The following is a 15,912-nucleotide window of genomic DNA, read 5'->3' on the forward strand; positions in this document are numbered from 1 at the left end:
CCCAGGCTTAGCAAGGGATTAAACGGTAGTTGCTTTCTTTTAGTCACTCAACAGGTATGTGAGAAGCTGCTGTGCCAGGAACAACCCTGGCAAAGGAATGAAATAAAAGGCAGAGGAACAGGGTTTGGAATTGGCTCTGTACCCCCTAATCAATCCTAAGCACATTTCTATAGCCAGCCAGCCGAGCCACTAAAGGCAGATTCAACAGGGAACACGGCAGTCATCCTTGCCTTTGGCCCAAACAAGAAGCCGCCTCCCACGTGTAGCACTGAGGCAGGTGGCCAAAGACACAGACCCCAGGAAAGGTTTCATCTGAGAAGAAACTAACAATTAGGATACATACTGAGGTTGTTTATTAACATGAAGCAAATATGCTGGATGTTCAATTCCATAAAGCAATTTTCCTAATAATTTTCTATTTCCAAATCCAACTTCTGAAGAAGCAAGGCTGCAGGCAACAATAAGGTAAACTAAAACATTAAATTTTTATTTATTTATTTTTGGCTGCGTTGGGTCTTCGTTGCTGCGCGCGGGCTTTCTCTAGTTGAAGCAAGCAGGGGCTACTCTTCGTTGCAGTGCGCAGGTTTCTCACTGCAGTGGTTTCCCTTGTTGCAGAGCATGGGCTCTAGGCGCACACACTTCAGCAGCTGTGGCACGCAGGCTCAGGAGTTGTGGCACGTGGGCTTAGTTGCTCCATGGCATGTGGGATCTTCCCGGACCAGGGCTTGAACCCGTGTCCCCTGCATTGACAGGTGGATTCTTAACCACTGTGCCACCAAGGAAGTCCCTAAGACATTAAATATAAAGCATTTCAAATGAAATTATGTTTAAATTTATTCAACATAAGATATATAGGTTGTTATCAAATAATTTAAAGATAGCCTACATTTCACACACAAAACCATATTTTCATATGACTGAATAAAAGTCTATGTCTTTTTTTCCCTTAAGGGGAAAGAAAATCCCTATTGACCAATTCAAGGTACATCATGAGATAATCAAGCAGTTATTCATAAAAGAAAGTCAACGTAGTGAAAATCAGTTTAATCAATGAAGTTTTTGCAACAAGTTTATCATTTAAGTCTGTCAGCTGGTTTTTCTTGTTTCTCCAACCGGTCACTGAGTTCACAGCCTTAAAAACTAAGACTGGGTAGAGGTAAATTCATCCACCACGAATCACAGAGTGTACTGTCTGTCCCTGTCCTCGTGGACGTCCATCCCACCCTTCTGCACCTGCGCCTGCCCCCTACCACCACTTCTCAAAGTAGATGTGCTCTTTGGGAACGTGGCTGCTCTCCAGTTCCTTGGAGAAGAAGTCTGTCATGGGAGGTGGGCCACAAAGGTAGAACAAGGTCTCTCTTGAAATATGGTATCTTATCTCCTTCTCCGTTATTCTTCCTTCTACCAAAAAACAGAATAAACACCAATTTAAGCCGGACGTGTCTGTACTGAAAAGAGGAAGGACTAACCACAACTCGGCAACAGTGTTTATTTTCAGTAACTAAGCTCAGTGGGTCGCGTCCTGAGTCATCAGCATGCTGGCTCCTGCTGGTGTCCGGGCCGGACCCAAGCAGAGAGCTCGTCTCCAGGTTTCCTGAATCCACGGCAAGCAATGAGGGCAGCTGATCCTAATGCACTCACCAGACAGGGCCAGGGAGCATACCGATCTTTGGGAGAGATTCAAAACTGCCTTCAGCAAAGTAAATAAACTGCTTTGTGAGAACTCCTCCCAGGGAGGGGAAACCGCGAGAAATTTAAATTACTACTAATGGCAAATGGAATTGATTCAGTCAAAGCCGGAGTATAATTCTTTGTATGCATACTACGGCGGTGACGCAAAGGTCCCCTAAAAAATGTAGAAAATAAATTTTAATATGGGCAGCAGGAGATCTGTATATAATAAGTAAATCCAACTAACCTCTCCGTATTTTTCCATGATGAATCGTCTCTCAATTCCCCAAGTAGTGACATTCCCAGCCAGCAACTCCCAGCAATAAAGCATCTACACTCAACCAACTGGCACATCCACAAAATAACGGTGTGGATACAGTCAAAACATCTTTAGGGGACTCACCCGTGATGTACGGCTTGAGGTCTGCACTGATTTGTGTAGTCTGTTTTGTAACATGCAAACTGCATGCAATCTTCTCAGGAAATTCATTTACTAAATCAAGGATATTTTTCTGGAATGTCAAACATATTTGGTCACACTACAATTTAAAAAAATCAAAACAGATGTGCACCCCCAGGGACACTGAACCTCCAATGCCATTCCACACACGTCTGCCCCTCCGCTCTCTACTTAGAGAGATATTGTTTGCAGCCGAGCAGACCAGAGCATTCAGAGTACAGAGGGCTATTTGGCTTTAATTGAAATCTGAATATGCTAACAAGCATATTACTAACTCTCCGGGAGTTTTTTCTTTATCCTTTTTCTCAGGCGTGGGCAATTAAGCAGCAGTTTCACTGACCACAGTTGTGTCTTTTAACTGTTTCTGTTCTTTTGTTCATCCTTGCAGCTGCAAAGCAACCCAGAGTGAAACGCCTCTCCTGTCAAATGGACTTAGTTTCCACAGATGCAACCGCTGGGAGTTTCACATACCCAGCTGGGTCTCACCTACTCCTGTGCCATCTGAGCCCACCCGTAGTCCTCGTGACTCTCTGGGGAACCCCAGCGCCACGCTGACTTTCCTGCTCGTCCACCTCCTGATTCAAGCCCCCAGCCCTGCCCTCTCCTGTCACTGCACTGGGAGCCTCCTCAGCACTAGCTTTTTAAATTGTCCTGGGCCTCATTTGAACATGATTCAGCCTTTCCAGCTTCTGAACTATTGCAGAGAAGACAGAATAGAGACAAGAAAGGTCCGTGGACACTAATACCATGATGCGAGTCTGCTCACAGCAAGCTATGGGACACACACTCCTCCCTTACCTTGAATAGGAGCTCACTGGTGTTTTTTGCGCTGTAGAACAGTCTGATTGTTCCAATCTCATACCCACGTCCCTTGTTCGCCCGTTCTCTGTGGAGGTCTGCTGCATGCCGCAGGATGGAAAGCAGAGGGTTAATTCCAACTCCTCCCGCAATCAACACAAGGTTTCTAGAGGCATCTGCAGGCTGAGGGTCAAAGAAGAACTCTCCACCCACTCTCATGGCCACTTCCGAGTCCAGTGTACACTGAGGGGGGAGAGAAACGAGCCTTTAATGCTGTGTAGCAAAGGTCTTAAACCATGTTCTTCCTTCGGAAAGCAGAGGGCATCCACCTCCTATATTCTGGTCAGTTTTTAGGGCCATTTTTACAGCTTGCTCTCAGTTCTCGCAGGGCCGTGAACTGATCCCACCTGTGCCTCATACAGGCCATGTGCTCCTCCACCTTCATGATGCAGGCTGCACAGCCACTCTGGTGTTGAGAAACGGAGGCTCGCTTCAGGAATCCTGCCGTTTGTTAACTTCTCAGGCGCTGAACTAACTGGGTTGTGCAGAGAGGCACTGGGCCCAGGGGACAGCCCTGACGTATGAGTGTCCTTTTCTGAGCTGTGCACCTGTGCTCTGATTAAAGCCTTGGAGCTGAGAGGCGGGATGGGGCTACCCTGGGCTCATCAGGGCTGAGGAGCGTGGGTCCCCAGGCTTCCTCCTGGCCGCCAGCAGGGAACAGCCAGGCTGCTCCACAGGCTGAGGCCAGCACTGCGGTCCTGCTCAGTGCTGTCAGCTTCTCCCTGGAGCAGAACAGGCAGCCAGAGGTTCCAGCCTAGGGGTTGAGTACCAATCACACCCACCCAGGTAAAGCAGCTACAACTGGGTGAGGTCACTTACACCAGGGATACCATCAGAGCTGAATGCACTGGTTCTCCATGGGGGCGGTACTGCCCCTGATGGAGGTGTTTTGGAAATCTGTGGTGACACTTTTTTCAGGTCATGATGACTTGGGGAATCCAACTGGCATTCAGAGGGCAGGGCCAGAGACACCAGATGTCCTGTGAAGTCAGTGGTGCCCAGAAGCTGGCTCCTACTAAGCGGATGGTTAAATCTGCAGGAATTGTGTGGGCCAGTTTCTACTGGTAGTTGGATGCCAGCAACTGTGGGAGTATTTACAGCACAGAAATCAGCAAATGAGGCAAATGAGGGCTTTTAAGTCAGAGAGCTGGTGTGGCGGCACACCAGTCTCTGTGATGCACAGGGCTGCCCTGCACAGACTTCTAAAAGATCCATGGGACGTACATGCAGGTGAAAACTGGTTTGGCACGATCTGAGACTAGACCCTAAATCATTTTACAAAAAAACTCGACCACAGGGCAGACAGCAAAGCAAGAAGAACCACAATCCTGCAGCCTGTGGAACAAAAACCACATTGACAGAAAGACAGACATGATGAAAAGGCGGAGGCTATGTACCAGATGAAGGAACAAGATAAAACCCCAGAAAAACAACTAAATGAAGTGGAGATAGGCAACATTCCAGAAAGAGAATTCAGAATAATGATAGTAAAGGTGATTCAGGACCTTGGAAAAAGAATGGAGGCAAAGATAGAGAAGATGCAAGAAATGTTTAACAAAGACCTAGAAGAACTAAAGAACAAACAAACAGAGATTAACAATACAATAACTGAAATGAAAACTACACTAGAAGGAATCAATAGCAGAATAACTGAGGCAGAAGAATGGATAAGTGACCTGGAAGACACAATGGTGGAACTCACTGCTGTGGAACAGAATAAAGATAAAAGAATGAAAAGAAATGAAGACAGCCTAAGAGACCTCTGGGACAACGTTAAACACAACAACATTCGCATTACAGGGGTCTCAGAAGGAGAAGACAGAGAGAAAGGACCCGCGAAAATATTTGAAGAGATGATAGTCGAAAACTTCCCTAACATGGGAAAGGAAATAGCCACACAAGTCCAGGAAGTGCAGAGAGTCCCATACAGGATAAACCCAAGGAGAAACACGCCAAGACACACAGTAATCAAATTGGCAAAAATTAAGGACAAAGAAAAATCAGTGAAAGCAGCAAGGGAAAAATGACAAATAACAGACAAGGGAACTCCCATAAGGTTAACAGCTGATTTCTCAGCAGAAACTCTACAAGCCAGAAGGGAGTGGCAGGACATATATAAAGTGATGAAAGGGAAGAACCTACAACCAAGATTACTCTACCCGGCAAGGATCTCATTCAGATTCAATGGAGAAATCAAAAGCTTTACAGACAAGCAAAACCTAAGAGAATTCAGCACCACCAAACCAGCTCTACAACAAATGCTAAAGGAACTTCTCTAAGGGGGAAGCACAAGAAAAGAAAAGGACCCACAAAAACAAACCCAAAACAATTAAGAAAATGGTCATAGGAACATACGCATCAATAATTACCTTAAACGTGAATGGATTAAATGCTCCAACCAAAAGACACAGGCTCGCTGAATGGATACAAAAACAAGACCCATATATATATGCTGTCTACAAGAGACCCACTTCAGACCTAGGGACACATACTGAAAGCGACGGGATGGAAAAAGATATTCCATGCAAATGGAAATCAAAAGAAAGCTGGAGTAGCAATACTCCTATCAGGTAAAATAGACTTTAAAATAACGTTACAAGAGACAAGGAAGGACACTACATAATGATCAAGGTATCAATCCAAGAAGAAATATAACAATTATAAATATATATGCACCCAACACAGGAGCACCTCAATACATAAGGCAACTGCTACCAGCTATAAAAGAGGAAATCAACAGTAACACAATAATACTTTAACACCTCACTTACACCAATGGACAGATCATCCAAACAGAAAATTAATAAGGAAACACAAGCTTTAAATGACACAAAAGACCAGATAGATTTGATATTTATAGGACATTCAATGCAAAAACAGCAGATTACACTTTCTTCTCAAGTGCGCACGGAACATTCTCCAGAACAGGTCACATCTTGGGTCACGAATCAAGTCTTAGTAAATTTAAGAATACTGAAATCATATCAAGCATCTTTTCTGACCACAATGCTATGAGATTAGAAATTACAGGGAAAAAAATGGTAAAAACCACAAACATATGCAGGCTAAACAATACGTTACTAAACCAAGAGATCACTGAAGAAATCAAAAAGGAAATCAAAAAAATACCTAGAGACAAATGACAATGAAAACAGAATGATCCAAAACCTATGGGATGCAGCAAAAGCATTTCTCAGAGGTTAAGTTTATAGCAATACAAGCCTACCTCAAGAAACAAGAAAAATCTCAAATAAACAATCTAACCTTACACTTAAAAGAACTAGAGAAAGAAGAACAAACCAAAAAAGCCAAAGTTAGCAGAAGGAAAGAAATCATAAAGATCAGAGCAGAAATAAATGAAATAGAAACAAAGAAAACAACAGCAAAGGTCAATAAAACTAAAAGCTGGTTCTTTGAGAAGATAAACAAAATTGATAAACCATTAGCCAGACCCATCAAGAAAAAGAGGGAGAAGACTCAAATCAATAGGATTAGAAATGAAAAAGGAGAAGTTAGAACAGACACTTCAAAAATACAAAGCATCCTAAGAGACTACTACAAGCAACTCTATGCCAATAAAATTTTAGGACAACTTGGAAGAAATGGACAAATTCTTAGAAAGGTATAAGCTTCCAAGACTGAACCAGGAAGAAATAGAAAATATAAGCAGACCAATCACAAGTAATGAAATTGAAACTGTGATTAAAAATCTTCCAACAAACAAAAATCCAGGACCAGATGGCTTCACAGGTGAATTCTACCAAACATTTAGAGAAGAGCTAACACCCATCCTTCTCAAACTCTTCCAAAACACTGCAGAGGAAGGAACACTCCCAAACTCATTCTATAAGACCACCATCACTCTGTTACCAAAACCCAAGATACGGGCTTCCCTGGTGGCGCCGTGATTGAGAGTACGCCTGCCGATGCAGGGGACACGGGTTCGTGCCCCGGTCCAGGAGGATCTCACATGCCGCAGAGTGGCTGGGCCCGTGAGCCATGGCCGCTGAGCCTGCACATCTGGAGCCTGTGCCCTGCAACGGGAGAGGCCACAACAGTGAGAGGCCCGCGTACCGCAAAAAAACAAAACAAAACCAAAGACACTACAAAAACAGAAAATTACACACCTATATCACTGATGAATATAGATGCAAAAATCCTCAACAAAATACTAGCAAACAATCCAACAACACATAAAAGGATCATACACCATGATCAAGTGGGATTTATCCCAGGGATGCAAGGATTCTTCAGTATACGCAAATCAATCAATGTGATACACCATATTAACCATATGATCATCTCAATAGATGCAGAAAAAGCTTTTGACAAAATTCAACACCCATTTATGATAAAAACTCTCCAGAAAGTAGGCATAGAGGGAACCTTCCTCAACATAATAAAGGCCATATACAACAAGCCCACAGCAAACATCATTCTCAATGGCGAAAAACTGAAAGCATTTCTTCTAAGATCAGGAACAAGACAAAGATATCCACTCTCACCGCTATTATTCAACATAGTTGCAGGATACAAAATTAATGCACAGAAATCTCTTGCATTCCTATACATGAATGATGAAACATCTGAAAGAGAAATTAAGGAAACACTCCCATTTACCACTGCAACACAAAGAATAAAATATCTAGGAATACACCTACCTAGGGAGACAAAAGACCTGTATGCAGAAAACTACAAGACACTGATGAAAGAAATTAAAGATGACACCAACAGATGAAGAGATATACCATGTTCTTAGATTGGAAGAATCAATATTGTGAAAATGACTATACTTCCCAAGCAACCTACAGATTCAATGCAATCCCTATCAAATTACCAATGGCATTTTTTTACAAAACTAGAAAAAATCTTAACATTTGTATGGAGACACAAAAGACCCCGAATAGCCAAAGAAGTCTTGAGGGAAAAAAACGGAGCTGGAAGAATCAGACTCCCTGACTTCAGACTATACTACAAAGCTACAGTAATCAAGACAATATGGTACTGGCACAAAAACAGAAACATAGATCAATGGAACAGGATAGAAAGCCCAGAGATATACCCATGCACCTATGGTCAACTAATCTATGACAAAGGAGACAAGGATATACAAGAGAAAAAACACTCTCTTCAATAAGTGGTGCTGGGAAAACTGGACAGCTCCATGTAGAAGAATGAAATTAGAACACTCCCTAACACCATACACAAAAATAAACTCAAAATGGATTAAAGACCTAAATGTAAGACCATACACTATAAAACTCTTAGAGGAAAACACAGGAAGAACATTCTATGACATAAATCATAGCAAGATCTTTTTTGATCCACCTCCTAGAGTAATCGAAATAAAAACAAAAATAAACAAATGGGACCTAATGAAACTTAAAAGCTTTTGCAAAGCAAAGGAAACTACAAACAAGACTAAAAGACAACCCTCAGAATGGGAGAAAATATTTGCAAACAAATCAACGGACAAAGGATTAATCTCCAAAATATATAAACAGCTCATGCAGCTCAATATTTAAAAAACAAACGACCGAATCAAAAAATGGGCAGAAGACCTAAATAGACATTTCTCCAAAGAAGACATACAGATGCCCAAGAAGCACATGAAAAGCTGCTCAATATCACTAATTATTAGAGAAATGCAAATCAAAACTACAATGAGGTATCACCTCACACCAGTTAGAATGGGCATCATGAGAAAATCTACAAAGAACAAATGCTGCAGAGGGTGTGTAGAAAAGGGAACTCTCTTGCACTGTTGATGGGAATGTAAATTAATACAGCCACTATGGAAAACAGTATGGAGGTTCCTTAAAAAACTAAAATTAGAATTACCATATGACCCAGCAATCCCACTACTGGGCATATACACAGAGAAAACCATAATTCAAAAAGACACATGTACCCCAATGTTCACTGCAGCACTATTTACAATAGCCAGGACATGGAAGCAACCTAAATGTCCATCGACAGACAAACGGATAAAGAAGATGTGGTACATATATACGATGGAATATTACTCAGCCATAAAAAGGAACAAAACTGGGTCATTTGTAGAGACATGGTAAGATCTAGAGACTGTCGTACAGAGTGAAGTAAGTCAGAAAGAGAAAAACAAATACAGCATATTAACGCATATATGTGGGACCTAGAAAGATGGTACAGATGAACCAGTTTGCAGGGCAGAAATTGAGACACACATGTAGAGAACAAACGTATGGACACCAAGGGGGGGAAAGCAGCAGGGCTGGGGGGTGGTGGTGGTGTGATGAATTGGGAGATTGGGATTGACATGTATACACTGACGTGTACAAAATGGATAACTAATAAGAACCTGCTGTAAAAAAAACAAAAACAGAGGGCTTCCCTGGTGGCACAGTGGTTGAGAGTCCGCCTGCCGATGCAGGGGACACGGGTTCGTGCCCCGGTCCGGGAAGATCCCACATGCCACGGAGCGGCTGGGCCCGTGAGCCATGGCCACTGAGCCTGCGCATCCGGAGCCTGTGCTCCACAATGGGAGAGGCCACAACAGTGAGAGGCCCACATACTGCCAAAAAAAAACCCCCAAAAAAACCCAGAAACAAAAACAAGTCAAAGTATTGTTTGCCTGGATCTAACGTGGTCTGAATTTTCCAGAATGTCACTGCCATGTAGATTGTACGTTGTTGTGTCCAGAAATTTACCAAACATGTTCACTATTCTGGAGAACCACATCCCAGTGTACAGCACGTATGTGTGGTCATTCTGTTGCCAGGAAACACCTGCACCACCTGCATCTGTATACATGTATTCACGGTGATCCTACACTGAGGAACAGCAAACTGCCTACCTCATTCTACCTTCTAGTTTAGACATGTCCCACCATTTATACACTGAAATACAGTCTTTGATTATGGATTACTTTCCTTTATTTCTCCTTTGTATTGTATTTAGAGAATTGTGTTATATTTTACATATATTTATTTAATGTATGTACCTATGTATATACTAACTTTGAATTTCATTTCAGAAATGAAAGGGGGCATTGGATCCAGCAGTGTTGAGAACCCTTAATTTGGATAAAAACACACTGATCTAGGAGTCAGAAAGCTAACTTTTAATCACAGCCCCTATGAAATCCAGCAAGTCCCTTCGCTCCTCTCAGCCTCTGCTGCCACACCTGGAAAATGGGTTCCAGCCCCTGTCCTGCTCAACCCCAGGGCCATTGTGGGCATTGCATGACACTGTGGGGGAACCCCTGCTGGCAGCAAGCACTACATGGAGGGTATTTTGGTCATGTGGCTGTCACAGAAGAAAAAACATAGGGGGTGCCTGCTTCCTTCTTCCCTGTCACCAAAAAACAGAACTTAGGAATAAAGAAATCATTTATACTAGGAGCATTCTTGACACAAGTCAACTGAGTAGACTCCCTCAGTTCAGGCACTTTCTGAAGACCAACCCTGAGCGCTCACCTGGTGCCTTGCCTGACAGGTGCACAGTAAGTACTTTTTGATATGAATTTAATTTGGGGCTCTACAACTTAAAGAACTAAACTTAGAGAAAATCTAAGAAAAAATGAAAATTATGTGAATTCACAGAACAGGTCCTTTTTGGTCAAGAACTGTTAAATGAATGGAAATCCTTTCTCTGAGGAGGAAAAAAAACCCCATCTGAACTATTTTAAAGATGCAGGAGATTTTTACATGAAGGATGGTACATGGGTTTTCATTTTTGACAGAAGAAATTAGCAGCAAGGGTGCATTCTTTTAGGAATAACTAAAATCTAGGAATTGCTACACTGTCTTCCAAAGTGCTTTAAAATGCTCTTCCCTTTCAAGTCTTGAAAACAGAAATCTGTGGAGGCTCTGTCTAATGATGACAGCAGAGTTAATCTCTCTCCCCTCCTCTCCTTCTTGCCTGTACATTTCTCTTTATCTCTAAGAATCTAAGAGTAAAAGAGACTAAGAAACAAGACAGAAATAATTCCCTCCAATGGTCACCTTCAGAGTGCTTAGTAATGACACCAAACAAAACCTTTAGGTTACTGTTTTTAGAAACCAGAGCATTTTCAACCCTTAAGTTGTCAAGAAAATACGTCCCAGAGAAAGATAATAATCAAGAAGCCTGTCGTCTCCTTAGTGACAAAATAATCTTCAGTAGATCTATCTCCTAATTTGCTAGCATCTGGAAAGAATCAAAAGCCATCTTTGTCTTTTGTTGATCAATAAAAACTGCCAGGGTAGCATGAACACGAGACTCAAAGTGCTGTAGAGTATAAAATGGAAGCGAGTAAAGGGACATTACCTTCAATTACATGGCAATGTGTCTAATTTGGATATAGATTTTCTACTTCTGAAATAAACAACTTTTCCACTGCAACTGGCGCCCAGCACACAATAGCTGTCTACAACCCTTTACCCTACCAGGAGCCTGAGCCAAAGCAGAGAAAATAAAGGAAGACATTTATGGCACTTTATTCCATGTCCCAACACAGCAGCCTGCTGCCACCGAGACACTCATGTGCCTCTATTGTCCACTCTAATAGCTTAATAAGACAAATCCTCAGGAGGAAAACAGACACCTGAGAATGGTTCCAAGAAAAATCTGACTTCATAAAGGCTGTTTGCAACTCCCACTGGGCAAAGTGGAGCAGGCAATACAATTAGGATGTGCACTCAAGCAATGCCACTTGGAGATTTTCTACAGCCTCTTGGAATAAGTTCCTTCACTGAAATGCCAATGAGCCATGAGACCAAGCAGGGAGCTATGACCCAGGAACAGGTCCAGGTCACGTAGGCGGCCAACAACTGGAGGGGGCACGTGGCACTAGGAGCCCAGATGGCTAAGCTCCTTTTAGCACTGAGCTCGGGGCACATGGACACCTTGCTGGTCCCACCCTCAGGGCATACTTTAACAACTCAGGATGCAACCTGGAGATAGTGATGGAGGAAAATCCAAAGAGAATATAAAAAGGAATGAGATAGCGGAGGCCACACCAAAGGAAGGACTCAGAAGGTCGCAGGGTAGAAATGTGACAGGATACATTTACAATGGAAATGCTAAGGCAAGCAGCTAGAAATGTGTGTAAACAGATACAACCTGACATGTAAACCATAGGAAGAATATTTTTTTATGCTGCTGTAGATTTAGAAATCTTTTATTTTTTACATTATCTTTACGGTAACAGTTTTTTGTTGTTGTACACTTCTATGAATTTTAACACAAACATAGAGAAGTGTAGCACCAAAATTGATACTGAACAGTTCCATCACCCCCCCAAAACTCCCCTATGCTATCCCTTTCTGCTCACACCCTTCCCCACCCTATCCCTTGTCAACCACGTTTCCATCACTGTATTTCTGCCTTCCAGATTGTGGCATACATGAGATGTATGGGACCTTTGAGACTGGCTTTTTTCACTCAACATAACACCCCTGAGATTCACCTGAGTTGTGTTGTGCATCAACAGTTGATCTGTTTTTACTGCTTAATTAACAAATACAGGTGGACCTGGGAGATACTGCAGGTTGGATTCCAGAACACAGCAATAAAGCGAGTACTACAATTAAGTGAGTCACAGCCATTGTTTGGTTGCTGTGCATATAATAGTTACATTTATAATGCATATAAAAGTTATGTTTACATTATACTTTAGTCTATTAAGTGTACAGTAGCATTATGTCTAAAAAAACCATGTACATACCTTAATTAAAAAATACTTTATACTACAAAGCTACAGTAATCAAAACAGTATGGTACTGGCACAAGACAGATCAATGGAACAGGACAGAAAGCCCAGAAATAAACCCACACACTTATGGTCAATTAATCTATGACAAAGGAGGCAAGAATAGACAATGGAGAAAAGACAGTCTCTTCACTAAGTGGTACGGGGAAAACTGGACAGCTACATGTAAAAGAATAAAATTAGAACATTCTCTAACATCATATAGAAAAACAAACTCAAAGTGGATTAAAGACCTAAATGTTAAGACCAGATACTATTAAACTCCTAGAGAAAAACATAGGCAGGACACTCTTTGACATAAATTTCAGCAATATTTTTTTTGGCTCCATCTCCTAGAGTAATGGAAATAAAAACAAAAATAAACAAATGGGACCTAATTAAACTTAAAAGCTTTTGCACAACAAAGGAAACCATAAACAAAACGAAAAGACAACCTATGGACTGGGAGAAAATATTTGCAAACAATGCTACCAACAAGGGATTAACGCCCAAAATATACAAACAGCTCATACAGCTTAATATCAAAAAAAAAACCCAATTAAAAAATGGGTAGAAGACCTAAACAGACATTTCTCCAAAGCAGACATACAGATGGCCAAAAGGCATATGAAATGATGCTCAATGTCGTTAATTATTAGAGAAATGCAAATCAAAACGACTATGAGGTACCACCTCACTCCAGTCAGAATGGCCATCATCAAAAAATCTACAAATAAATGGTGGACAGGGTGTGGGGAAAGGCAACCTTCCAAACTGTTGGTAGAAAGGTAAATTGGTGCAGCCACTATAAAGAACAATATGGAGGTTCCTTAAAAAACTAAAAACAGACTTAGCATATGATCCATCAATCCTACTCCTGGGCACATATCTAGAGAAAACTCTAATTTGAAAAGATACATGCACCGCAAAGTTCATAGCAGACCTATTCACAATAGCCAAGACATGGAAACAACCTTATGTCCATCAACAGATGAATGGATAAAGAAGATGTGGTATATATATATATGATGGAATAATACTCAGCCATGAAAAAGAATGAAATAATGCCATTTGAAGCTACATGGATAGACTTAGAGATTATCATACTAAGTGAAGTAAACGAGACAAAGACAAATATCATATATCACTTGTATGTGGAATCTAAAAAAATAATACAAAAAAACTTATTCACAAAACAGAAATAGACTCACAGGCATAGAAAACAAAATTACGGCCACCAAAGGGGAAAGCTGGGGAAGGGATAAATTAAGAGTTTGGGATTAACATACATATACTACTGCTATATATAAGACAGGTAAACAACAAGGACCTACTATATACTACAGGAAACTATATTCAATATCTTGTAATAACCTATAATGGGAAAGAATCTGAAAAAGAATATATATATATGTATGTATGTGTGTATATATATATATATATATATATATATACACATACACACACACACATATATATGTATATAGTCACTTTGCTGTACATCTGAAACTAACACAACATTGTAAATTAACTATACTTTTTTTTTTTTTTTTTGTGGTATGTGGGCCTCTCACTGTTGTGGCCTCTCCCGTTGCAGAGCACAGGCTCCGGACGCGCAGGCTCAGTGGCCATGGCTCACGGGCCCAGCCGCTGCGTGACATGTGGGATCTTCCCAGACTGGGGCATGAACCTGTGTCCCCTGCATCGGCAGGTGGACTCTCAACCACTGCACCACCAGGGAAGCCCAACTATAATTTAAAAAATTTCTTCATATAAAGAAAACCTTTATTGTTAAAAAAAATGCTAACTATCATCTGACAAGGCAGGGTTGCCACAAACATTCAATTAGTAAAAGAACACAATTATTTGCAAAGTGCAGTAAAGTAAGGCGCAGTAAAACAAGGTCTGCCTGTATACTGTATGAATGTATTGATATCACAGTTTATCCATTCACCTGCTGAGGGATGTTTTGGTTGTTTCTACTTTTTGACAATTATGAATAGAACCACTAAAAACATTCATGTACAGGTTTTTATATGGACAATTCTTTTGTTTCTCTAGGATGAATACCCAGGAGTGGTACTGCTGGGTATTATGGTAAGTGTATATTTAGTTTCATATGGAATTGCCAAAATATTTTCCAGGATGGCTGTAGTATCTTGCTTTCCTTCTAACAATATAAGCAATATAAGAGTTCCAGTTTCTCCACATCATTGGCAGCACTTGGTATTGTCAATCTTTTAAATTTTAGTCATTCTAATAGGTCTGTAGAGGTATCCCACTATATATGGTTTTAATCTGCATTTCCCTAATGGTTAATGATGCTGACCATTGTTTCATTGCTTATTTGCCATCCTTATGTCCTTTTTAGGGAAGCATCTGTTCAATCCTTTGCCCATTTAAAAATTATGTTTGTTTTATTTTTGCTGCCTTTTGCAAGTTCTTTATATATTCTGGATATGAGTCCTTTGTTGGATATCTAATTTGCAAATACTTTCTCCTAGGCTGTGGCTTCTTTTTGAAAATTCTGTTATAGTGTATTTTGCAGAAAAAAAATTTTAATTTTGATTAAGTCCAATATATAAATCTTTCCTCTTAGGAATCTTGCTTTTGGTGTCATGTCTAAGAACCATCTGCCTACCCTGATGTTCAGAATATATCCAGTGTTTTCTTCTAAAACCTTTACTTAGACCTACAATATATTTTGAGTTACCTCTGAATATAAAGTATGAGATTTAAGTCAATGTTCCTTTTTTCTGCATATGGATAGACAACTATTCCAGCACTGTTTGTTGAAAAGGTTATCCTTTCTCCATTGAATTTCTTTAGCACCTCTGTCAAAAATCAAAAGGCCATATGTGTGCCGGTCTATTGAACTCTTTAATCTGTTCCATTGATCTATATGTCTATGCCTTCACCAATACCACACTGTTTTTATTACGGTAGCTTTATTTTAATCTTAAATTTGAGTAATGTGATGCCTCCCCTGTTAGTCTTCTTTTTCAAAACTGTTTTTGCTACCCTAGTTCCTTTGCTCTTCCATATAAATTTTAAAATCAGTTTATTTGTATCTACAATATTTGCAATATAGCACATTCCTTTTTGGTAAAGGGGATAAGCAAGTGCCTGAGATGGGATGGAGGTTGTTGGTAAATATAGAAGGCACACTCTAGAAGTGAAGGGGATGGCAGTTAAAAAAAAGATAAAGGTC

The 15,912-nt window shown here is 40.8% G+C and overlaps 1 protein-coding gene across 2 annotated transcripts in view; it reads right to left on the minus strand.

Annotated features, from left to right (window-relative positions):
* Positions 1 to 466: 466 nt before the first annotated feature.
* OXNAD1 (oxidoreductase NAD binding domain containing 1) overlaps positions 467 to 15,912 on the minus strand; it is a 55,808-nt gene continuing 40,362 nt past the window's right edge. For both annotated transcript variants that reach the window (XM_019934414.3, XM_019934415.3), the window contains 3 exons: positions 2,930 to 3,172; positions 2,075 to 2,183; positions 467 to 1,401 (listed from right to left, as the gene is read on the minus strand). In XM_019934414.3, coding sequence (XP_019789973.2) covers positions 1,247 to 1,401; positions 2,075 to 2,183; positions 2,930 to 3,172 — 507 coding nt within the window. In that variant the 3' untranslated portion in view covers positions 467 to 1,246. The remainder of the gene's footprint in view (positions 1,402 to 2,074; positions 2,184 to 2,929; positions 3,173 to 15,912) is intronic.

Source organism: Tursiops truncatus, chromosome 4 (genome assembly GCF_011762595.2).
Source record: "Tursiops truncatus isolate mTurTru1 chromosome 4, mTurTru1.mat.Y, whole genome shotgun sequence".
Taxonomy (NCBI): domain Eukaryota; kingdom Metazoa; phylum Chordata; class Mammalia; order Artiodactyla; family Delphinidae; genus Tursiops; species Tursiops truncatus.